At 38.5% G+C, this 26910-nt stretch overlaps 1 protein-coding gene across 3 annotated transcripts in view; it reads left to right on the top strand.

The window, feature by feature from the left end:
- Positions 1–26910, top strand: part of MSH3 (mutS homolog 3) — a 182544-nt gene that overhangs the window by 42538 nt on the left and 113096 nt on the right. For all 3 annotated transcript variants that reach the window (XM_081503822.1, XM_081503823.1, XM_081503824.1), the window contains exons 9-12: positions 6222–6334; positions 9124–9238; positions 14319–14403; positions 17134–17243. In XM_081503822.1, coding sequence (XP_081359948.1) covers positions 6222–6334; positions 9124–9238; positions 14319–14403; positions 17134–17243 — 423 coding nt within the window. The remainder of the gene's footprint in view (positions 1–6221; positions 6335–9123; positions 9239–14318; positions 14404–17133; positions 17244–26910) is intronic.

The raw sequence follows: 26910 nt of genomic DNA on the forward strand, positions 1-26910 counted from the left end.
ATCCGCATATCTGAGGTTACTGATATTTCTCCCGGCAATCTTGATTCCAGCTTGTGTTTCTTCCAGCCGAGCATTTCTCATGATGTACTCTGCATATAAGTTAAATAAGCAGGGTGACAACATACAGCCTTGACGTACTCCTTTTCCTATTTGGAACCAGTCTGTTGTTCCATGTCCAGTTCTAACTGTTGCTTCCTGACCTGCATACAGGTTTCTCAAGAGACAGGTCAGATGGTCTGGTATTCCCATCTCTTTCAGAATTTTCCACAGTTTATTGTGATCCACACAGTCAAAGGCTTTGGCATAGTCAATAAAGCAGAAATAGATGTTTTTCTGGAACTCTCTTGCTTTTTCGATGATCCAGCGGATATTGGCAATTTGATCTCTGGTTCCTCTGCCTTTTCTAAAACCAGCTTGAACATCTGGAAGTTCACGGTTCACGTATTGCTGAAGCCTGGCTTGGAGAATTTCGAGCATTACTTTACTAGCATGTGAGATGAGTGCAATTGTGCGGTAGTTTGAGCATTCTTTGGCATTGCCTTTCTTTGGGATTGGAACGAAAACTGACCTCTTCCAGTCCTGTGGCCACTACTGAGTTTTCCAAATTTGCTGACATATCAAGTGCAGCACTTTCACAGCATCGCCTTTGAGGATTTGAAATAGCTCAACTGGAATTCCATCACCTCCACTAGCTTTGTTCGTAGTGATGCTTTCTAAGGCCCACTTGACTTCACATTCCAGGATGTCTGGCTCTAGGTGAGTGGTCACACCATCGTGATTATCTGGGTCGTGAAGATCTTTTTTGTACAGTTCTTCTGTGTATTCTTGCCACCTCTTCTTAATATCTTCTGCTTCTGTTAGGTCCATACCATTTCTGTCCTTTATCGAGCCTATCTTTGCATGAAATGTTCCTTTGGTATCTCTAATTTTCTTGAAGAGGTCTCTAGTCTTTCCCAACCTGTTGTTTTCCTCTATTTGTTTGCACTGATCGCTGAGGAAGGCTTTCTTATCTCTCCTTGCTATTCTTTGGAACTCTGCATTCAGATGAGAATATCTTTCCTTTTCTCCTTTGCTTTTCGCTTCTCTTCTCTTCCCAGCTATCTGTAAGGCTTCCTCAGACAGCCATTTTGCTTTTTTGCATTTCTTTTCCATGGGGATTTTCTTGATCTCTGTCTCCTGTACAGTGTCACGAACCTCTGTCCATAGTTCATCAGGCACTCTGTCTATCAGGTCTAGTCCCTTAAATCTATTTGTCACTTCCACTGTATACTCATAAGGGATTTGATCTAGGTCATACCTGAATGGTCTAGTGGTTTTCCCTACTTTCTTCAATTTAAGTCTGAATTTGGCAATAAGCAGTTCATGATCTGAGCCACAGTCAGCTCCTGGTCTTGTTTTTGCTGACTGTATAGAGCTTCTCCATCTTTGGCTGCAAAGAATATAATCAATCTGATTTTGGTGTTGACCATCTGGTTATGTCCACGTGTAGAGTCTTGTGTTGTTGGAATAGGGTGTTTGCTATTACCAGTGTGTTCTCGTGGCAAAACTCTATTAGCCTTTGCCCTGCTTCATTCTGTACTCCAAGGCCAAACTTGCCTGTTACGCCAGGTGTTTCTTGACTTCCTACTTTTGCATTCCAGTCCCCTATAATGAAAAGGACATCTTTTTTGGGTGTTAGTTCTAGAAGGTCTTATAGGTCTTCATAGAACCGTTCAACTTCAGCTTCTTCGGTGTTACTGGTCGGGGCATAGACTTGGATTACCGTGATATTGAGTGGTTTGCCTTGGAAACAAACAGAGATCATTCTGTCGTTTTTGAGATTGCATCCAAGTACTGCATTTTGGACTCTTTCGTTGACCATGATGGCTACTCCATTTCTTCTAAGGGATTCTTGCCCACAGTAGTAGATATAATGGTCATCTGAGTTAAATTCACCCATTCCAGTCCATCTTAGTTCGCTGATTCCTAGAATGTCAACGTTCACTCTTGCCATCTCCTGTTTGACCACTTCCAGTTTGCCTTGATTCATGGATCTAACATTCCAGGTTCCTATGCAATATTGCTCTTTACCGCATCGGACTTTGCGTCTATCACCAGTCACATCCACAGTTGGGTATCGTTTTTGCTTTGGCTCCATCCCATCATTCTTTCTGGAGTTATTTCTCCACTGATCTCCATTAGCATATTGGGCACCTACTGACCTGGGGAGTTCATCTTTCAGTGTCCTATCCTTTTGCCTTTTCATACTGTTCATGGGGTTCTCAAGGCAAGAATACTGAAGTGGTTTGCCTTCATACTGAAGTTGACTTTAAAAGTTCCTAAAGCTCCCCTTCTTTTTTAGCATGGACTCCTCACTTGTTGAGAGTCTTATCACCACTTAACTTTTCAAGTACAGTATATTTGGCAACTGACAGGCATGTAATACACAAAAAGGAATTTTTAAAATTAGAAATCTTAAGACAGTCCAGCTTTGCCTACCCGATGTAATGGCTGAGATTCCTCACATGTTGACATTAGTCCTCCCATCTGGCACAGAGGGGTGGTTGCCTCCCCAAGTCCCTGGAGGAAAACAGCTTCTGCAGCCTCTTTTCCATTCAGAAGGCTTCAACCCCTGGTCACAAACAGCCTCTTAAGAGGGTGGGAAGGTGTTTTTTTGTTTCTGTATTTTAAAAATAATTTTTGAAGTCCTATGTCAATTACCTGACCGTAGTTGACTTCCTTACTTTTTTTTTTGGTGAACAGATACTGATTGCCCACCTCTAATAGAGCAGCTAAAACATGGACTGCCTTTGAAGAAGATTTACATTTCCACTTTGTACTCTAGTCCTGTGATAGTCACCAGTATTTTTCATATAGATGAGAGTGTTTGTGGTCTGCACTTTGCCTGTGGATCACCCCCAAAATGCTGCTGAAAATACTCTCTCTCCCCCAGCTTCCTGCTGAATTCAGATTGAACACATTTGGGGTGTGGCACCTGTGCTTTCAATGTTTGTTCCTGGTGTTTCCCACCCAGATATTTCCGCAGGCTGCAGTTTGAAGAAACCAAGATCGACAGTTCTCTGTTGAATATAGAAATTTTTACTAATATCCAGTTTGACAAAATTCTCTGGCTGGACATTACTCTTTATGTATACAGTGTTTCAGGAAGGCTTTTGTTTCGAAGATATAGTAATTTGATTTTACCATAAAAAAAATATCTAGGGAACCACAGATTAGAGATTTCACATATAACTCCAACCAGTTTGTGGAGGAAAAAAAAATGTAGGAGGGTATTTAACATACAGATTGCAGAATGTTGAATTTAACACTCTTGTAATGCTTCCATGGAAAGCCTCAAGGATAACTGACAAGTCATTTTTTATCAGATTTAATGGGTTTCTAAATCCTTATCTGCTTCTCAAACAAAATGTTAATTAGAACAGTAATTGAGTTACCAGCTGCCTCGTGTGTTCACTCTAGGAACTTGTACAGAAACATTGTGGGACCCATGTAAGGTCACTCACTGCTTTTTGAGTGGCTAAATAACTTTGCAGCAGGCTTCTAAAAATTCAGGTATTAAGGGTGTCTATAGGAAGACAAAAATTGACAAGAGATTTGCAATAGTTATTCTGATACTCTCTCTATTGGATTAAGGTAGAAAAATCCTCTTCAGCACCACAGATGGGGAAAAATCCTCCCTCTAAGATTTCTTCTTGAAGCAGCTGATGCCTGTCTAGTTTTATAGTAGAACAGAAAAAGCCTTTGAAGCTAGGTATGCTAGCACAGACATTCTGGGGGGAAAAAAACTAAGAAACCAAGTTTATAACTTTATTTAAGCAATACAGAGCATCATTACAAGTATAATATATTCCAGGAATGCAGGGTTCATTCAGCATTAGAAAATATGAGGTGAAGTGAGAGGAAACCATATGATCATTTTAACACCTGTAAAAAGAATATTAGGTAAGATTCAATAATCGTTTATGACTAATTTTTTTCTTTTTGCAAAAACTGGGAAACTTACCAAACATTTGGCTAACAAGACATTTACTCCAACAGCAAATATCATACTTAAGAGTTGAAACTTTGGAAGCATCCCATTAGCTTCAATAAGAAACTAAAGATGCCTGTTGGCATTACCTTTGTTCAACATAGCCCTGAAGGTCTTAGCTCCTAGTATAATGAGATAGGAAAAGAAATGAAAAATAGAAATTTTCCTCTTGCAGGTGATGTTAATATATACATAGACAATATAAGAAAAAAGTGTTTAGCATAGTTGCTACATATAAGAATTTGGGTTCATGTACACCAATGATAAGCTTTTAGTAAATATAATAGAAGAAAAGATTCCCTTCATAGTATTATTAATCTAAGAGTGAGTGCAACCAAATATACATATAATATGGAGAAAATAATGGAACAGTATTGTTAGATATAAAAGACATGAATAAGTGGAGATCTTATGCCATCTTTAACAGTGGGATCTCTTAATTTGTTAAGATATCATTTCTCTCTAAATTAGTTCGTTGCAATCCAGTCAAAAGCCCAATAAGATTTTTGTGAAACTTGACAAAATGAACCTAAAATTTTAAAGAAAATCAAAAGCCCAGGAGTAACGAAGACAATCTTGAAAAACAAGGTGGGGGCCTTGCCACAGATATTGATATGAAGCCATGGAAATTACAGTACTATGGTCCTGATACAAAGATAAACAGAAAGATCAGTAGAATAGGATAGAAGCTAGAAACAGTGTCACGCATATATAGAAATGTGGAGGCAGCATTATAAATCAGTAGTAAAAGATGGAACGTTTTATAAATGGTGCTTGATCATTAATTGATAATCATATGGAAAATAAAAGTGTATTTTCAACTTCACACTATCCCCCCAAATAAATTCGGATTAATTAAATTTGAATGACAAATCTTAAAAGTCTATTCAAATATAAGAAATAATTGAAAATATAAAAAGAAGCATGTCCAGTTTCATGTACAAACCTTGGAAATATAGTATTGAGTGCAAAAGCAAGTTGTAGAAGTGTATGTATAATCAAGTATTGCTTATGTAAAATTTAAAACATGAAACAATACAATGTATTGTGTAAAGATGCTAAAATATGTTGTAAAATATGAAAACATACATGGTGGAGATATACACCAAGTTGATGGTAGCATTTACTTCTAAAGATGGTAGATGAATATGACTGAAGGAGGGATGTATGTAGGATACATCTGTATTTATAATTTTTTTTAGATAAAAACATTCTAAAGTAACGTGGCAAAATATTAATATCAAGTGAATGTCCAATAGTAAAGAAATGGTTGTATAAATTATGGCTTTTACATACTATCAGATATTTTTTTAGCCATTAGAAAGAATGAGTTGTATCTAGGTCACTTTATATGGAGGGAATTCCAAGAGTTATTACTTAGTAGAGAAAACAAGATACAGGAAGGTTTGTATAAAGTCGCTCCATTTTTATGAAACGATGTATGTGTGAGTATATATGTATATGACATAATTGTGTATGACCATATGAACATGAAAAAAATGAGAAAGGATTCCTCCTAGGCTGTTACCATGGCTTGGGAGTGAGGTGATTAGGAAAGGAGAGGAGGGAGGGGAAAGGGGAGTCAAGCAAAATAGGAAATGGATGAGACAGTGTACTACCAGCATGGATGATGATCTGATGATTTTGTTTATGTACTTAGATGAGCATATATACATACATATATGCATATTTTTAAAGAAGTGTAGAGCCACTTAAGTAAAGAGTGGGAATTGACCTAAGGGGAATTTACTATATTTGACTGAGGAGGCTGTGGTAGGAGAAATGGACTTAGCACAGAGCCAACCTGACAAACATGCCTTTTCAAGGAAAGAAAGACTCAGTGATGTGTTCGCCTGTTAGTGGGTTTAAACAAATGATGCAATTAAATTGATTGCTTTTCCGTTTTTCTCTCTTCCGTGTTTATTAAAGTTACTGACCATAATTTTAATAAGTTCTTGATAATAGTATGTTTAGAGTGCTCACTATGTGGAGGTGATACAAAATACCAGGAGTTAAAGTGATAGTATTTTATGAAATGTGGACTTTTGACAGGGAAACCTTAGATCTTTTTTTTTTTCATCTTGGGGAAAAATAATGAATGAGTATTTATTTTGGTCAGGTCAGGGCCTGGATACAGATAGTTCAAGATTATGTATAATTATTTTTTAAATTTTCGTTTTTTTTCTTTCAGTTTGCGGGATGACAGAATTCGAGTAGAAAGGATGAAGAACGTGTATTTTGAATACAGCCATGCTTTCCAAGAGGTTACAGAATTTTATGCAAAAGATATAGTTGACATTAAAGGTAAATATTTTATACATGTTAGCCATATGTCTTCAAATGTAACTGAGTTGAGATTTGGATAAAGGTGCACATTTGACTTAAAGGCTAGTGAAAGCTAGGTAATTATTGATAAACAACTGGAAGAAGCAGAGGAAAGAGTTCACTGTTCTTACACTCATCAGAGGCATAACTGCAATTGGTTTTTGTAGTTATGACCATTTTAGTAATGTGATGTTAGTTACTGAGTCATCTTCCTTCTTGCTTCCCTTAAAAGGTGGCCATGATTTTCCTTGCAGTTTTATAAAATGTGTGGATAAATCTCCTAAAGAAGGCTAGCACTTCTAAAAATTAATGCCCAGAATTAAAATACCAGATCATTAGTGACAGGGTCTTAATAGGTTGAATCCATTATTTGTCTAATTCACATTTCCTCAGCCAAGTATCTGTTTGATTTGGTCTGCACCCCTCATTCTTGCCAGTCCAGCTTATGTTAAGATCCGTTTTTATCCTGTTGCAAAGCTTTCACCCTTGGACCAACCTCCCCCAGCTCCCTCTTAGGCATCAGTGTCTTATGGGCATTTTTCCCCCCATCCTTTTTAATCTCATGGTGTCTTGGCCAATGCCAAGGGATCATCAAATTATGCTCAACTAAAGACAAGACTAAGTCACGAAACTATCATAAGCCACTCTTGGCATCCAATTCACTTAGAATCACATAGGACAGAAAATCCAGTTGGCTGGCACAGCACCGTTTCTTTTAGCGGGAGGAGTCCTTTCTGTCTTCACAGCAGTCCACAGAGCCAGTGGACTTCCCGGCATCCTCTAGTAACAACTCAGCTGCAAGGAAAGCAGGTGAATGCAGGATCTGCCCTACAAGAAACCTTAGCTCTTATGGAATTTCTCCAAAGGACATACCAAGTTCAAAGAGTCAGGGTACTGAAGGAAGGCCAAAATTCTAGAATCAGATAATTCCTCTCCTAGTCTGGATGCAATTTCCTGATTTCAGGTCATTTCCACCATATGCAATGCTACCTCATAACACATTGGCATTTCATCTTTATCAGGTTTCCTGGGGAACAGAGCTGGGCAGTCAAAAGATGAAATTCTCAGTAGAAAAGAGTGAATTCTTCACTTACACCTTGTTTTTACAAAAAGCTATGTTGAAAGTAATATATTTTATATTACAAATTTGTAGAGAGTATCTTATAATTTTTTCTAAAGGTAGTAAATACCTACTGCAAAAAAAAAGATCAAAACATAGTTGTGTATAAAGAAAAAGGTAGAAGTCCCTCCTGTCAAATTCTTAAGAATTTTTTGATGTACAGGTCTACACATGAACATGCATAATTCTTTATTTTTGTTAAATATGACTTGGATTTATTATTTCAACTAATTTTTATTGAATGCCTATTAAAAGCATTGTTTACACTGCAAGGAATTAGACAAAAATTCATGCCCTTCTGGAGTTTTTTAGTCTAATGGGAGGAGGTGTACAATAAAATAATGTTTGAAGGTGATGAGTTCTTTAGAGAAAGGCAGGGAAGGTCTTCCCTGGTAGCTCAGTGGTAAAGAACCCACCTGCCAGTGCAGGTCCTACGGGTTTGATCCCTGGTCTGGAAAGAGCCCACGTGCCGCAGAGCAACTAAGCCCCTGCACCACAACTACTGAGCCTGTGCTCTAGAATCTGGGAGCCGCAACTACTAAGCCCATGTGCCTCAACTACTGCAGCCTACGCACCCTAGAGCTTGTACTCAGCAACAGGGGAAGCCATCACAGAGGAGAAGCCTGTACATCACAGCTAGAGTAGCCCCTGCTTGTGACAACTAGAGAAAAAGCCCACGCAGCAGCAAAGACCCAGCACAGCCAAAAATAAATATAAATAAACAGATTTTAAAAAGAAGAAAGACGGGGAAGAGGTGAATTTTTAAATATAGTGGTGAAGGAAGATCACTCTGAGAAATGTCAATTGAATGAAGATTGAACAAAGATTAGAGGGGTTAAGGGGGAAAACCACATGGATGTGTGAAGAGTTTTTCAGGCAGAAACGACAGTAAGTACAGCATATCTTAAGTGCCTGCTGTGTTTAAAGAATGTCAGGGAGCCTCGGTGCTGGTCCAGAGTAACTAAGGAAGAGACTCTTAGGAGGTGAGCTCAGAGTAAAAGGAGATGGAAAACAGGTTTTGTAGGGGCTTTTAGATCCTTATGAACTTGAGCCACATCTCCCAGTGAGTTGAGAGATGCTGGAGGTTTTGAAAGCAAAGTAATCTAATGATATGATGTACGTTTTAAAAAGGATTCCTCTGCCTGTTCTGTTAAGAATACCCTATAGGGTACAGGGTTAAAGGTGGGAGACCAGAGGGAAAGCTAATGGGAAAGTCCTTCCCAGTAGTAGGTGCATACCAATCTAGAGGTACTGAAATTTATTTATCTATTAATAGTACCTTATTGATGTTCAATTAGGTTTTCTGTAATTTTTTACTATTATAAAAGATTTTTCAACTCACTACCTTGTATACACATCTTTAGCAAGCATTTTGGAGTACTTCTGGGTCAAAGCAGATGAGCGTTTTACACTTTGAAAATACTTGCTCCCTTGCTTTTGAAAGAAGGTTCATCCACCATCAGAAAATTGCCCTTTTTTCATACTCTAGGTATTTATAATCTTCTGTGTTTTTCCAAAGGGTAATTTTAGGAGGTAAGTGTCTAAATGATTATTTCAATAATTATAAACAAAATTTTATTTCACTTAATCTTTGTTTTCAGTAATGATGAGTAATAATTTTAATGAAGATATATATTCTGTTTTTTAGATTCTCAAAGTTTTTCTGACATCATTAACTTGGAGAAGCCTGTGATTTGCTCTTTGGCTGCCATAATAAGATACCTCAAAGAATTTAACTTAGAAAAGGTGCTTTCCAAACCCAAGTAAGTGGTTTCTGAAAAATTTTTTAAAGGGTGAGATTATATTAAAAAACATTTCTTAAATTGAATTTGGTAAGTGCTGTACTCATTACCTGCTCTCAATGGAATACTGTATCTGGGGCAAGAGTGACCTGTGTGGTATTGTTGTTGAGGAATATTAAAAATGTTAGTTGACATAAAAAATTTATAGAAGGCGTAATAATTGGGTCAGTTTGTATTCATGATTGCTATTGAATGTATTATAGTGTTGAGTACACTTTTAATATAAAGCACAGTTAATTGACAAGTAGTATTAAGAAGGAGTATTTAAGAGTGTTCATAAAACTTCATCACCTTTCTTATTCTTGATTTCAGTTCTTATTTCACAGACCATAAAGTTGAAGAGAAAGAGGACAGACACTAACATGGACAGCTTTTTAAAAGAATGATTAACTTTGTAGAGTTGAAAGATTTAAAAGCTGGCAATTGACCTTCTAAGAAAGTGCTAGCTTAAAAACTAGTGGGGAAAAAAAGGGTAACAGAATAATTTTCTTGCCTTTCCATATTCTACCTTTACTGGCCTCTTACCTTTGGCTCTGTGAAGAATTATCCTGTATCATATTGACCCTGGGTAAGTAAACTGCTTCCTCTTCCACTCAGAGATGGAGTGGACAGATAGGAGCTGTCTCAGTAAAATATCATTAGGTACCAAGATTGGGAAGTCCTTGTCTTTGTCTATTTTAACCCCACCCCTAAAGCAATGCACTTCTGAGACTTCTACCCAGTGTCCCAAGTATTTGAGGTATTTCTATTCTCATTAGTCAGAGAACAAACTATACTAAGCCATATGTGAACCCTGGTCCTTGTTCATCCTACTCTTTCTTGTGATCTCATGTGACGTCCTCCGCAATTTAAGGATCAGGGCTTGGCCAAAGGCTTGAGCGCACCCTTCTGCATCTCTCTGTGTGCATCTCTGTCGTCTCTGACATTCTGTATCACAGTTTATACTTTCCTTGGTCTCTCCAAGAAGTCAGTCCTAGTGTTTATCTCTTTTTGTTTTTCTTCTCTAAGGTACCACAGTTCTATGCTGCCTGATGTTCAACTGCCTGAAAACAATTTAAAATACACACACAAACACACGATTATATACATATGTGTATGTGTATATATATATATGTGTGTGTGTGTGTACATATGTAACATAATGTGTCCAGTTTTCTAATTGTGGCTAAAGAGCAATGTTCATGCATTTAATCTTTTTATGAGTGAAAGCAGAGTGAGGTTCCATGATTAAATACCACACAAAAACAACAGAAGAGGGAGATGTATAAAGTAGCAGCAGCTTTCCTAAACAGTGTCTGTGTCCTGAAACTTATGGAAAACAAAATTTCACTTAAAAATTAGCAATGGGAAAAGAACCAAATTGAAAATCCCATATAAAATTATAATAGAAAAGAATGGGGAACAGGATAATGTCCTTATACAAAATAAATGCATACCAGAAAGACATGCTCACAGATGAAATAAAAACTATAACCTACTACTTCAAAATGAGCTAAACGACCTTAAGGAAATGATGCTAAATGTGAAAGAACAAAGGAGAATAGATGAGAAATAGGAAGGCTTTGAAATGAGATGATAAGATTTAAGAATGAACTATATATACAGAAAAGATCAATTTAGGAATAAAGAGTAAACTAGAAGGAACACAAAAGAATATAAATACATAAATACAACACCGATACTTTTAAGAGAAACAGAATTAGAACAGAGAGATGCAAAAACAGGTTAACATGGCAAGCCAGATGAGACATCTATCCTTAGAAAACCCTACTTCAAGCTTGACTCTTGACTGGCATCTGGGACTTGCATTTGGGGCCGGTCTCCAGCATTCTCTGGTAAGAATGACACCCTGTGCCTAAACCATTTCTGCAGACAGTATGGTTTATGTTGGACAACTACTTGCTTTCTGAGAGCTGTAATTTTGGCACCTGCTCAGGAGCAGGTGCCTTCATAAAAACAGCCCCCATTGAAAAATCCTGGGTGCTGAGTCTCTAATGAGCTTCTCTGGTAAATATTTCACACATATTGTCACAACTCACTCTGGGGTAGTTAAGTGCATCCTGTGTATTTCTGCCAGGGGAGGACTCTTGGAAGCTTGCCCTTGGTTTCCTCCAGGCTTTGCCTTGTGTACCTTTTCCCTTTTCTGATTTTGCTTTGTATCCTTTCACTGCAATAAATCATAGCTATATGACTGTATGCTGAGTACTGCATATTCTCCTAGTGAATCCTTGGGGATCTGTTAGTCATCTTTCTCATTATTTTCTTCTCTAATATGCTTACTGGCAGCATTTAGGAATGCAAAGATATTCATTTTAATTGCAAATAGAAGTGAATCGACAATAAAACTGAATTTTTGTAATATAATACAATTTCTAATTTATAAATTAACCATCAAAAGGTTAGACAAATAGTGACTGTATGAACTCTGAAAACTATATAGAGAATTATTTTATACTATGGATTTCATATGTAAGATGGTACATATGGTAGGTTTTTTTTTTTCTGTTTTCATTTTCAAATAATATTAACAGTATTTAAATAGAATCTTTGTGAGGGATTGATCTTTCACATAAGGTCTGCACCTTTGCTGCCTTTGTCTGAATCAGCAAGATTGGTTTTCATTTTTTTAAAAGTTGAAATAGGAATGATGTGGAATCTTAAACTTCTTTGGCAATTTTTAGCAGGAATGTTTTTCTCCCATTATAAAACTTGAGGGGGAAAAACAACCTATGTATTATTGTTGTCTGAAATATTAATGAAGTATTTTCCCTTGTTACTTGGAAGGTTTCTGTTGAGGTTCACACAACGTGAATGCTAGCCAGGCCTAGTTTATAAGGTTTATTTCAAAGCACATCAAATTTGGTTTCTTCCAAAAGGATAAATAATTTAGAGCTGCTTAATCAGTCAGTGATCATTCCTGTCAAATTCCTAGGGAATGCTGGCAGATACAACCCTGAGTTCAAAAATACATATATAATTCCTATTGAAAATAGGCACCGACAGAGGAAATTTCTTTTGTATTTGTAAGGAAGAGTCCCAACTCCAGAGTACTTTATCATCCAAACATGGGAAACCTGAAAGCAGAGTTAGTTCTTTTATTGTTTGGTAATTATTGTGCCATAGGAATCGATCTAACTTAATATTCCTAGTGGTTGATCTCTTTTATTAAGATCAGTGCAGATGTCAGTGCTGCTGGATTGTGGGTTCTTGCAGCCAGCTAAGCATCCTTCAGTGTCTGAGAATGATTAACACTTTATTGATGGGCGCATTTTTGTCGAAACTCCTGCCCGTGGCATCAATACATCTCTGGTCAATAATATGTTAAGGTGCTCAAGTGTTCATTAATCACCCCTAGGATGTAGTTTAAACCTGTCGGGAGTGGGGGAAATAAATGACTTTGTTTAAACCTATGAGACCTGGTTGGATACCAACTCAGAGGCCAGGCTAGCAGTACTTCCAACTACTTTTCACCATGAAGGAGTATGAACATCTGTCAGTTGTATAGCAAATCACTGTCCAGTTGTTTCTTCCTAAAAATAATGTTTTATATTTTATTACTGTCTCTGGATGTTTCACATATATTTCTGGGCTTTATGACTCAAAGGAAAGCAAAGAAACCCAAACTGGCCTCCCCATCAAAAGATGACAGACCTTTGCTGATCATCTACTTTCTGCTAGGCTCTGCATGTGCTGAAAAATGTGTAAGGCATAAATAATCCATGCCTGCACAGAGCTTAGATCTATTAATAAGGATAGCTGAAGAACATAAATTTCTGTAATGTGCGGCAGATTTACAGTTACAAGAAGGAGAGACTGGCCTGCACATACCTGCTATCGATGTTGGAGTTGCTTCCCTCTGAAAATCTTTAACAAGTCATCTTTTGGAAGCTAGGTAAACCTGTCACAGGTATATTACACTGCCAAAGGACAATGTTCAGTCACTAGGTAGTGTTCCTGATATGCGGCAAGTTATTTCTTTTTCAGGGCTCTGGGCCTTAGTTGTGGGAGTCATCTAGAAGTGGAGGCATCTTTCAAAGAGCGCTGGCTCCTTGGCCATGATTCTAGGCTCGAGATTCCTAGATGAAGCCTTTCTTCCATCACTGGCTTGGGAAACTGGATTTTATTTATATCTTATTAGGGCCATGATGAGTGGGATTGGTTTTATGATGCAAACATTCATGCTTTCCCTCCAAATAGCTTAGTGACCTGCTGTTATTTTCCTTGCTTTGAAAAATGAGCCATCAAGTCTAATAAGTGCTGTGGATAGAAATGTCAAAGGACTGACTTATAAAGGAAATTAATTATTGAATTAGTAATGCATTGATTAATGTATTTTTTAACATGAAAGACTAACAAGGATGCAGTTTGAATTGTGCATGCATTTAGTGATCACATTGAACTCAATACTCAAGCTTATTTGAAATTTACTGAACTTTTAATCTAGTTTGGGGTACTTGGGGCATAAGGAAAATGTGAATTCTTTGAACTTAAAGAAATAATTTCTACTTTTTCAGTTTAGACTCTACTAAAACATTAGCCGCATGAATGTGTGGTCTCGATTATAGAATAAATAACATTTGCACATATCAGAATATTGATTAAAAGTTTTTAAAGTGTTTATCAAGATGATCCTATGCCAAAGAACAGGGAGGACATTTTAAAGCACCTTGACATATTTTTCTAGCAAATTGCATAGCTTTTCCTGAAGAGACCCCCACTTGCTTTCCTTACACTAAAAGACTATGCTTGGTTCTATTACTGGAAATTAAAAAACTAAAAAACTGTTAATACCATTACTTCCCTCCCTTGTTTTAGTTTTTGATGTGAGAACGGCTGTCCTTTCACATCAGTTTACCTAAAAGTACCAGCATTGATGGAAGACAATCTTTTAATGAGTATTCTTTTGGCTTTTTTTGGTTTGATTTCCTATCAGAGGGCTAAAACTTCTGTTGTAATGTTACTGGAATATTTCTAACGGCTGAATTTGTTTTTCTGTTTCTTTATGCACTTGCCTCATGGCTTTTATTTCATTCCTTTACAGGAATTTTAAACAGTTGTCAGGTGAAATGGAATTTATGACAATTAATGGAACAACATTAAGGAACCTGGAAATCCTTCAGAATCAGGTCAGGCAAACATAAGGGCTATTTGATTCAAAATGGTTTTGAAAAGAAATTTGGGATGAAGCGACAGTCTGTTCTTAGTAGTGCAGGTGAAACAGTATTGTCTTCAGCTGGCTGGTTTGCCTCACATCTCTTGGTAATTGTACTGCTCACTTTTTGGAGAATCAAATACGTGAAATACTTATTTGGGGATTACATTGGGAGCTATAGAGCATGCTTTTTAATGATTGAAGCAATATGGCCATCCTGATCATTTCTATATTAAATATTTCTTTGGAAAGGTATCATCTTTAGAAATTAATAAACAGTGGATTTTTTTTTGATCTGCTTGGTTATGTTTTTCTATATATGTTTGTTTTCTGTATCACTTTTTGTTAAAATGTCCATAGTCTTACTTCATTGTCCAGCGTATAAAACAAGTTTCTCTGATACTCCGTTTAACTGTAAGATACATAATATTTCACTTCACAAACACTCATCATTGCTTACTTGCCCTTTATTGATGAATGTGAAGGATAATGAAGACATTAAAGTTATTGCTTTCATTAATTAAATTATCACTTGAAAGTGTGAGCTACTATATTGTAAAAATAATGTTATTATAACATAAAGTCACAAAAATATGAAGTAGCTCCGAGTCATTTGAGTAAGTAGTGCAAAAGCTGAACCATCTGCTGTGAATCACTGCTATTGCTGTGAATTAAAGTAAATGCTAAATTCACTCTCCTGACTCTTGGATTTGTATATTACTGTCTAATTTCTCTCACTCAGGTTTCTCCCTCTGCCAGGTGTCCTTATGTACTGAAGTCAGCCTTCCTTTTATGCATGAGCATTTTTATCATATCATTCTGTTATTTGGAAGTTGAGCATCTTTCCTGCAAGTCTTTCTCTTCAACTCTATATACATCCCCAAGACAGGGAACAAGTAATACGAGTAGAGCCCACAGTCAGAGCCGCCAGACGCAGCCCCAGCATTCCAAGATTTCCTTACTACTTCCACATCCTTCCTGGTCAGGTCCTATCACAGTGGCGTCAGTTCCAAAATCAAAGTCCTAAGGCAAAAATCATCCGTCATCAAAATACCCTTTAAAGATCCCTTTCTTTATTAAGACTCAGGTCCTTGTAGAAGTGGAAGCTGGAAGTTAACATCTGCTTGTCTTTGCACTTCAGCTTTCTCCTCCTTTACCATGGATCTGTGGAAAAGGGTCATGAGGAGAGGTCTAACTATCAGAGAGAGCAAAGGTGTAACAGGCCTCTGGTCTCCCCCACCTCTCCCTCTCTTGTCTGAGTGCTTCTCCAATGATGCCAGGTCATTGGAGAATGATCCCCCTCCTGCGTGCTCTTCCTGGGGCCCTTCACTGTGGTCCAGCAGTTGGGCTTTTGTCTCAGGATGGGATAGTGCGGTCACCCATGTGGATTTCCCTCATAGGTCAGCTCTGTGTGCCCAGCTCGTCCTCAGGGAACCTTCCATGACCACTGTTGTTCCCGTGAGTGCTCTGCTTTAAACTCCTGGGGTCTGGAGAGGCTGCAGCACACCTTTTATAGTTGACTTCTGCCAGATGATATCGTGTCCTCATTAGGAGTCTTTCCTCCCACATTGGATATAAGTGCCCTGAGGGAGGGACCATGTCTTAATATACCTTTGCCAGTCATTCTACTGAGCACATGGGAGGTGTTCTATAAGTACCTGTTTGTTGATATGAAGGAAAAGGAAAAAGTTAAAAAAAAATTCAGATGAAAATTGTAACTCGATGTTCCAAATAAAACAAACCTGTTAATAGACATTTTGTATTACAGTGAAACCTTGGTTAAAATTAAGTACAATCTCTAGTTAATTGTAAATTTTTTCAATGGTTTAACTTTAAAGTAGCAAAGCATAGATAAAGTTTTGCTAAGGATTTAATAAAATAGGCTAAAATCAAACCCTCCAGGGTACAGTCCTAGAGTGCAGTGCACGTTCACTTCTTTCCTTAAGAGAGAGAGTGTTGTCATGAGATTATCTGTCTTTAGAATGGCAACTCTTAGGTAGTGGGAGATACTGAATTGCCAGAGGAACATGAAATTATTTTCACTGTGCTTTCCTAAGGCAGGAAAGTATGCAGTTACATTTTTAAGGTGTTTAGGACAGATGTTTTAAAAGAGACTTCTCAGTAACTTATTGTTAGTTAAAAACTACACATAAACTGTATCTTTCTCGTGCAAAATGTCAATACTTTGTGTGTATTTATATGGATGTGTGTATGTGTGCATGCTTGCTAAGTTGCTTCAGTTGTGTCTGACTCTTTGCGACCCTGTGGATCTTAGCCTACCAGGCTCCTCTGTCCATGGGATTCTCTAGGCAAGAATATGGGAGTGGGTTGCCATACCCTCCTCCAGAGGATCTTCCTGACCCAGGGATTGAACCTGTGTCTTTTACATCTCCTACATTGGCAGGCAGGTTCTTTACCACTAGCGCCACCTGGGAAACAGAATGTGTGTGTGTGTGTGTGTGTGTGTGTGTGTGTGTGTGTGTGTGTGTGTGTGTGTGTGTGTGTGTGTGTGTGTGTGTGTGTATACACACACACACACACATTCATTCATCTAATGTATGAACATCTGTTTTGAGCATAAAAGCTAAGCATGTGTAACATTATAATTGGGGTATATGGAATAATTAGGGCACATGAGCAATTGGCAATTTTGGTCCAAATACAATCATTGAGTTAATAAAACATGCTTTCTGGTCTTTTTTAGACTGATATGAAAACCAAAGGAAGTTTATTTTGGGTTTTAGACCATACTAAAACTTCATTTGGGAGACGCAAGTTAAAGAAGTGGGTGACCCAGCCGCTCCTTAAATTAAGGTAAAAGGAATTCTTTTTTGTGTTTCATCTGAAATTATATAAAATTATGAAATTAAAGGTACATTAGCTTCCTTAAAACCAAGGTCACCATGGTTTATAAGAACACCATTTTCAATTGGGGAAGATATCACTTTGTTGCTGGGGATAGATTGTCTAATACCATGAGGATTTTTTCCTTGTTCCCAAGAATGAGTCTTTGCAGTTGAAAGACATGGGATCTGCCTGGGGAGAGTGAGGTAATCAGTTGATTTGGGTCATCAGTAGCATAGGGTATAGGGAGAGAGGGGCTGGGAAGATGGGGCACTGCCTTTTGTCGAGGGCTTTGCAGGCTGGGCTGAGGGGCTAGTAGCCAGAGGAAGTTAATCCAGTGGTTCTGTGCATGGGAGTGATGGATCAGAGCTGGGTGTAGGGGGATGGAGAAAGTAGTGATGGGTAGGGGACAAGTTAGCAAGTTCACGGAGAGGTTCTGAGGACCTGAGCTAGAGAAGGAGCAGTAGGAATCTGAAAGAGGGCTTAGGTGTGAGATGTTTAAGAGAGTAGAATGAGTAAACTAGGAGAGCTTTCAGGAAAGGTAGGTAAGTCTAGTGCCTAAACACAGTGGTCTCCAAGCTTGTCTGCACATTGAAGTCACTAGGGAAGCTTCGAAATACTTACACCTGTATCTTGCCCCCAGATATTGTGACTTAATTGGTCTCCAGTGTGACCTGGGAGTTGGAATTTTTAACAGCTCCCTAGATGATTCTGACATGCAGATAGATTTGGGAGCTGTGACCTGTGCCTCTCACTTAGTAGGAGTCCCAGTAATGTTGACTGAATGACTGAATGCTGTTATCTACTGTGCTTTTGCTCTGACCCAGTATTTAATATTCAAATCATCTTCTGAGGTAGGTCCTTGAGATGAGTAAAGAGATTCAGAGAGTTTCAATAACTTGCTCAATGTTTCACAGCTGGGTAGAGCCTAAAGGTAAGATCAGCATTAACTCCATCCTGAACAGCTCCCCATATGGACTGAGCCGAGAGTGGGTGGTGCTGGTGCTATGAGTGGGCTCTGTCAACTGAGTCAGTCTCACTAAGGCCACAGCCCATCAGCCCCTGGCCTACCGCGTTCTCACCTTTGCAGTAGTACAATACCTTCTCACAGGGCTGCTGTAAGGAATAGAATAAGACAGTAATCTGAACTGCCATTTTTGAGCTCTTTATCTTATAGCAAGCACTGTGCTAGGGGCTTTATATGCATTGTCTTTTAAACTGCACAACAACCTCACTCACGGCTGCATTTTATGCTAGCTTAGTAAATAGCCATCTTTGGCAAAGGATAGCAGATGCTGTCACTGTTGGTCATAGGCTTTAAAATACTGTTTTGTTGATGGTAATTACTAAGTCACTTCAGGTTTTAGTGGGTTATTACGATTTCTTTTCTTGACCGTAAAGACCTTCAGGTAGTGGAAACTGACTAGGTAAAGATGAAATTCTGAAAATGGAAGTCTCCGCTCTGGACCCACGTTCATACGAGATAAAGAGGCTTCATGAAACCAGAGCAGACTGCGGATAGCAGTGTAAGAAGCATCGCCTTCTGGCTGATGGAAAGGCATCTGTCTAAGCAGCCACACCGTTCTTACTATTTTTTTTTTTTGATTTATTGAAATATTCAGCAGAAACAGACTTACTAGCAGACTTTTTCATGTAAATGAAAATTTTTATTTCTGTTGTTAAACTTGTTTTGTATAAAGAGGATTAATTTGAGATGAATTCAGTAGACCATGTTGTATGTTCCTTGGGGGTTGATCATATTCTTTCTGGGATCCTCCCTTCCCAGAAAGACTGAGAGAAAGCACTCCATGCATTAAGCTCCAGTGCTTTCAAGTACGAACATTAGACCATCCTAAAGCGTATATAGCTGAAAACAGGCACACAAAGCTTCTTTTGCCCTTTTTATTTTAGGTCATAGTTTTAAAACTTTAAGCTGTCTAATCAATTAAAACTGACTTCAGAAGAAGTCCAGTTAAATCTTAATTGCACTTGCAACCTATTCCAAATACCTAGAGAAAATCTTCAGCTGATTAGTCAGTTGTTCAGCTGTATAGTCGTTGTTGTTGTTTTAATGCTAACATTAGGTGCCATGCTGATCATGTCAATTGTTTATCCAGGCTAATATTCTGTCTCTGACATTAGCAACCAAAGGTCAGTTTAAGACTTAGTTTTCTTATATCGTGAGATCATAGAAAAATTATTGGTGATAAGGGAATTTAGCACGATGTAAGGTGGATTTCCCTAAGTTTTTCAGGAGCCCTTTATTTGTCAGTCATCCATGAATTCTCTTAAATCCCTTTATATTTTTATAAATGTATATATTTTATATTTTTAGTCATTTTAATTCCCAGGGCAATCACAGATCGTAAATTCGGGACCAGGTGTTTCAAGTTTCAGAGGATTTTCCACTCCCACTACTTTTTATTCTGCAAAATGACCTTTTTGTGCAGGATTTTCTAGTGACTTTCTAGAAAGTATAAATGGCTTTGACCCTATACTTGTTGACTGATTCAAAGTATTCACTTGGGTTATTGAGATCAGATTTTACTCTATTGAAACCACATTGGCCCATATAAATAAGTTATGCTTCTTCTGTGTTAATGACTTATGCTTCTTATCAGTTCTCTAATTTAGGCAGGAACCTTCTTCAGTGTAGGTCTCTTGTTTCTTATAAATGAATGTCATGTTGGTAAGCCATTATTCCTAAGACCTTTTAAAATTAAATATATTGAATTCACTTTTTCAAGGTCCTGTCTTTGAATTTCTTCTGTTTCTTTTACTTGATGAGTTGTGTCAATCTTATATATATATACCACATGTACCTTAGTGGTTTTCTCCACAGATCCCAAAATGCAAATTCTGCTTGTAAATACAGTAATGATTGGGCAGGTAGGAGCAGGGGAAAGAAAACTTTGAGAAGTGTGGCATGAGTCTCTAAAATGATATTTTAGGCAAAAGATTAGTTTCCAAGGCAGATCTGGTCATCATAGAAGTAGTATTAAAGATTCAGTAAAAACTTACTCTGTATTTTGAAAGATTAACAAAAGTAAGTTCAGAGCTTTCTCCATGAGTACTTCTTTTTCTGTTATTGTTCAGTCACTAAGTTGTGTCTAACTCTTTTGCAACCCTATGGACTGTAACCCACCAGGCTCCTCTGTCCATGGGATTTTTCAGGCAAGAGTTCTAGAGTGGGTTGCCATTTTCTTCTCTAGGGGATCTTCTTGACCCAGGGTTCACACCTGCATCTCCTGCTTGGCAGGTGGATTCTTTACCACTGAGCCACCAGGGAAGCCCACATCTTTTTTTTTCCCCTGCACCTTAAATGTTGTTGTTACCTGTGGTTATCTTCTGGGGCATCTTCTCACTTTCAACAGTACCTAGGATCTTATCTGTGGCAGTGGCATCTCCTGTAACTTCATGTGCTGATGGCTTTGTCACCATCATCTCCCCCAGTTCCAGACTCACACATCCATTAGCACATCTCTGCCTCAGGAAACATTCCACGTGAGTTGCAAAAGAGATTGGAAATAAGATATTTCCTTCAGTGAGAGAGTGATTTCTTGGAAATGCAGCTCTCGTGTGTGTGTGTGTGTGTGTGTGTGTGTGTGTGTGTGAGTGCATGCACATACAGTTATGCATACACACTTACAGAATAGCAGATTATTGACCACAAAGGGAACCTGAGAAATCAGTTTCTCCACTCTTACTGGAGGAATTATTTTGACCAATGATGAAAATAGTCTCTCTGTAAGAAGTAGTATTATATCATCTTGCCTTTTTGTAAAATCACTTTTTATGAAAGACTCTCAGATGAAAGCCTTTTTGTAAAGACTTTTTGTTTATCAGGAAAGCCAAGTATCTCCACCCCTCTGGTCTTGCCCTTCTCTGTTTCTGTCTGCACTACCCAAAGATGATTAAAAAAAAATGTGTATCTGATTATGTTTTGCTCTCCACTATTTACAGTTCTCACAACACACTGAGGTGTAATTTATTTCTGGACCTTTGTACAGTCTGTTCCCTTTTTCTAAAATGGAAACTACTCATTTTTGTTTCCCTCTTAATTTCCTGGCTGCTTCTTCAAAGTTTCCTTTACTCTCTGTTCATCTCTGTAATTTTTTTTTTTAATTTGTTTTTTAAAGATTTTCTCTTTTTTTTGATATGGACCATTTCCAAAGTCTTTATTAAATTTGTTACAATATTGTTTCTCTTTTATGTTTTGGCCCCTTTTGACTCTGAGGCATGTGGAATTCCAGCTCCCTGACCAGGGATCGAACCCTTACCCCCTGCATTGGAAGGCAAAGTCTTAACCACTGGGCTGCCGGAGAAGTCCCTTTCTCTGTGTCTTTAAATGTTTGAGTTCCCGAGGCCTGAATCTTAGGAGCTCAGTTTTCTTCCTTCCCTTATCCTTCCTTCCCCTCCTCTCTCCAATGAACTTACCTAAACCAATGATCCTGAATATCAAAATGTCAGTGATTCTCAAATTTATGTCTTTTGTCCTTACCCTCCTCTATTCTTCAGGCTTATATATTCAACATATATATATCCTAACCATGTAGGTGTATCACAAGCATTTCAAACTTAACATATTTAACCCTATTCCTCCTTCTGGTTTCCCTGTTCCAGGAACCAGTCCCTCCACCTCATGAGGTGCTTGGGCCAGAAACCTGGGAGTTACTCTGGACATTTCCTTTTGACAACCACATCCAACCTAAGTCCTTTTGCTTTTACCTCTAAAATATATCCATAGTCTGTACATGTCTTGCCATCTTGACCACTATCACCTTTGTCTAAACTCGCAGTAGCTCCCACTTGGGACTGTTGCAATATCCTCCTAACTGATCTCTCTCTCTCTCTCTTTTTTAACTATTTATTTTGTATTGGGCTATAGCCGATTAACAGTGCTGTCATAGTTGCAGGTAGACAGCAAAGGCACTCATCCATATATATGTATCCATTCTCCCCCAAGCTCCCCTCCCATCCAGGCTGCCACATAACATTGAGCAGAGTTCCCTGTGCTATACAATATGTCCTTGTTGGTCATCCGTTTTAAATATAGCACTAACTGATCTCCTTTTTGAAAATGAAAACTGAATTATGTCACTCCCCTACCTTAATCTTCATTGGCTTTCCGTTGTGCTTCAGGTAAAATTAAAATAATTAAACATGGCTCTTCAGTCTGACTCTGCATTCGTGCTTTCATTGTTTCCTGATCACTCTGGCCTTCCTCTGATTCTGAGCATCCCAGAACTTTTTCTCATCTCATGGTGTCTGCATTTACTTGTCTTTCTGTCTAGAATGTTCTTTACGCTCTCTTCAATTTTTACACAGCTAACTCCTTTATTCTTTAGGTTATACCTTAAAGTGCTACTTCTTCAGAGAGTTTTTTCTTCGACCTCCTAATCCAACTTATATTCTTCATATCATTCTTGAATACTATATAGAAATTATTATGATTGATATTTATCAGTGTTGTTTAATATCTGTCTCACAAAACTCTGTGTTTCATTAATAACAAGTATTCAATAAGTATCTTTCCCTTGCTCATTTCTCTGCATTTGTACTTTTCAAACAAAATATATGATTATTGTAAAATATACATAATGTACAATTTATCATCTTAATCATTTTTATGTGTACATGTCATTAAATATATTACATTCATGAAGTACATTTGAAAATGTAGTAAATACATGAATATTGTTGTTCAACCACAACACAGTTCATCTTCAGAACTCTTTTCATCTTGCAAAACTGAAATTCAGTACAGTTCAGTTCAATCGCTCAGTCGTATCCAACTCTTTGCGACCCCATGAATCGCAGCACACCAGGCCTCCCTGTCCACCACCAACTCCTGGAGTCTACCCAAACCCATGTCCATCGAGTCAGTGATGCCATCCAACCATCTCATCCTCTGTTGTCCCCTTCTCCTCCTGCCCCCAATCCTTCACAGCATTAGGGACTTTTCCAATGAGTCAACTCTTCGCATGAGGTGGCCAAAGTATTGGAGTTTCAGCTTCAACATCAGACCTTCCACTGAACACCCAGGACTGATCTCCTTTAGGATGGACTGGTTGGATCTCCTTGCAGTCCAAGGGACTCTCAAGAGTCTTCTCCAACACCACAGTTCAAAAGCATCAATTCTTTGGCGCTCAGCTTTCTTCACCGTCCAACTCTCACATCCATACATGACCACTGGAAAAACCATAGCCTTGACTAGACGGACCTTTGTTGGCAAAGTAATGTCTCTGCTTTTAGATATGCTATCTAGGTTGGTCATAACCTTCCTTCTAAGGAGTAAGCGTCTTTTAATATCATGGCTGATGGCAGTCACCATCAGCAGTGATTTTGGAGCCCAAAAAAATAAAGTCTGACACTGTTTCCACTGTTTCCCCATCTATTTCCCGTAAAGTGATGGGACCAGATGCCATGATCTTAGTTTTCTGAACGTTGAGCTTTAAGCCAACTTTTTCATTCTCCTCTTTCACTTTCATCAAGAGGCTCTTAAGTTCTTCTTTGCTTTCTGCCATAAGGGTGGTGTCCTCTGCATATCTGAGGTTATTGATATTTCTCCTGGCAATCTTGATTCCAGCTTGTGTTTCTTCCAGCCCAGCGTTTCTCATGATGTACTCTGCATGTAAGTTAAATAAGCAGGGTGACAATATACAGCCTTGACGTACTCCTTTTCCTATTTGGAACCAGTCTGTTGTTCCATGTCCAGTTCTAACTGTTGCTTCCTGACCTGCATACAGGTTTCTCAAGAGACAGGTCAGATGGTCTGGTATTCCCATCTCTTTCAGAATTTTCCACAGTTTATTGTGATCCACACAGTCAAAGGCTTTGGCATAGTCAATAAAGCAGATAGATGTTTTTCTGGAACTCTCTTGCTTTTTCAATGATCCAGCAGATGTTGGCAATTTGATCTCTGGTTCCTCTGCCTTTTCTAAAACCAGCTTGAACATCTGGAAGTTCACGGTTCACGTATTGCTGAAGCCTGGCTTGGAGAATTTTGAGCATTACTTTACTAGTGTGTGAGATGAGTGCAATTGTGCGGTAGTTTGAGCATTCTTTGGCATTGCCTTTCTTTGGGATTGGAATGAAAACTGACCTTTTCCAGTCCTGTGGCCACTGATGAGTTTTCCAGATTTGCTGGCATATCGATTGCAACAGTTTCACAGCATCACCTTTGAGGATTTGAAATAGCTCAACTGGAATTCCATCACCTCCACTAGCTTTGTTCCTAGTGTTGCTGTCTAAGGCCCACTTGACTTCACATTCCAGGATGTCTGGCTCTAGGTGAGTGCTCACACCATCGTGATTATCTGGGTCGTGAAGATCTTTTTTGTACAGTTCTTCTGTGTATTCTTGCCACCTCTTCTTAATATCTTCTGCTTCTGTTAGGTCCATACCATTTCTGTCCTTTATCGAGCCTATCTTTGCATGAAGTGTTCTTTTGGTATCTCTAATTTTCTTGAAGAGGTCTCTAGTCTTTCCCAATCTGTTGTTTTCCTGTATTTGTTTGCACTGATCACTGAGGAAGGCTTTATCTCTCCTTGCTATCCTTTGGAACTCTGCATTCACATGGGAATATCTTTCCTTTTCTCCTTTGCTTTTCACTTCCCTTCTTTTCCCAGCTGTTTGTAAGGCCTCCTCAGACAGCCATTTTGCTTTTTTACATTTATTTTCCGTGGGGATGGTCTTGATCCTTGTCTCCTGTACAATGTCACGAACCTCTGTCCATAGTTCATCAGGCACTCTGTCTATCAGATGTAATCCCTTGAATCTATTTGTCACTTCCTCTGTATAATCATAAGGGATTTGATCTAGGTCATACCTGAATGGTCTAGTGGTTTTCCCTACTTTCTTCAATTTAAGTCTGAATTTGGCAATAAGGAGTTCACGATCTGAGCCACAGTCTGCTCCCAATCTTGTTTTTGCTGACTGTATAGAGCTTCTCTATCTTTGGCTGCAAAGAATATAATCAATCTGATTTCGGTGTTGACCATCTGGTGATGTCCATGTGTAGTCTTCTCTTGTGTTGTTGGAAGAGGGTGTTTGCTATGAAGAGTTACTCCACATTCAAGGTCAGGAGGGACCGTCGTGAGTAGATACCCCTTGTCCAAGGTAAGGAGCAACGGCTGCACTTCGCTGGAGCAGCCGTGAAGGGATACCCCACGTCCAAGGTAAGAGAAACCCAAGTAAGACGGTAAGTGTTGCGAGAGGGCATCAGAGGGCAGACATACTGAAACTATAATCACAGAAAACTAGCTAATCTGATCACACGGACCACAGCCTTGTCTCTCTCAATGAAACTAATCCATGCCGTGTGGGGCCACCCAAGATGGATGGGTCATGGTGGAGAGATCTGGCACAATGTGGTCCACTGGAGAAGGGCATGGCAAACCACTTCAGTATTCTTGCCTTGAGAACCCCATGAACAGTATGAAAAGGCAAAAAGATAGGACACTGAAAGATGAACTCCCCAGGTCGGTAGGTACCCAATATGCTACTGGAGATCAGTGGAGAAATAACTCCAGAAAGAACAATGGGATGGAGCCAAAGTAAAAACAGTACCCAGCTGTGGATGTGACTGGTGATAGACGCAAAGTCCGATGCTGTAAAGAGCAATATTGCATAGGAACCTGGAATGTTAGGTCCATGAATCAAGGCAAATTGGAAGTGGTCAAATAGGAGATGGCAAGAGTGAACGTTGATGTTCTAGGAATCACGAACTAAGATGGACTGGAATGGGTGAATTTAACTCAGATGACCATTATATCTACTACTGTGGGCAAGAATCCCTTAGAAGAAATGGAGTAGCCATCATGGTCAACAAAAGAGTCCAAAATGCAGTACTTGGATGCAATCTCAAAAATGACAGAATAATCTCTGTTTGTTTCCAAGGCAAACCATTCAATATCATGGTAATCCAAGTCTATGCCCCAACCAGTATTGCTGAAGAAGCTGAACTTGAACGGTTCTGTGAAGACCTATAAGACCCTTTAGAACTGACACCCAAAAAAGATGTCCCTTCCATTACAGGGGACTGGAATGCAAAAGTAGGAAGTCGGGAAACACCTGGTGTAACAGGCAAATTTGGCCTTGGAGTACAGAATGAAGCGGGGCAAAGGCTAATAGAAACTCAGTACACTTTCCTGAATAACTTCTCATTACCTCCTTTTCCTAACCTCTAACAAACGCCATATTACTTTCTGTCTGTATAAATTTGACTATTCTAGGTACCCCACAAAGGTGAAATAACACAAGATTTGTCTTTTTGTGACCATCTTATTTCATTTAGTGTGATATCTTCAAGGTTCATTCATGTTGTTTATATCAGTATTTTGTCCTTTTTTAAAAAAATCGAGGTATAGTAGTGTAGTTGCTTTATAATATTTTATTAATTTCAGGTGTATAACATAGTAGTTCAATATTTTTATAGATTATACTCAATTTAAAGTTATTACAAAATAATGACTGTAATTCCCTGTGTTGTAATTCCCTTTTTATTTGTTTGTTCTATACATAGTGGTTGATATCTCTTAATCCTATGCCTCTACCTTGCCCAGCCCACTTTCATCTCCCTGCTGGTAACCACTAATTCATTCTCTAAATCTGTGAGTCTGTTTTTGTTTTGTTA

This window comes from Giraffa tippelskirchi, chromosome 6 (genome assembly GCF_054371585.1).
Source record: "Giraffa tippelskirchi isolate mGirTip1 chromosome 6, T2T-mGirTip1v1.2.pri, whole genome shotgun sequence".
NCBI lineage: Eukaryota > Metazoa > Chordata > Mammalia > Artiodactyla > Giraffidae > Giraffa > Giraffa tippelskirchi.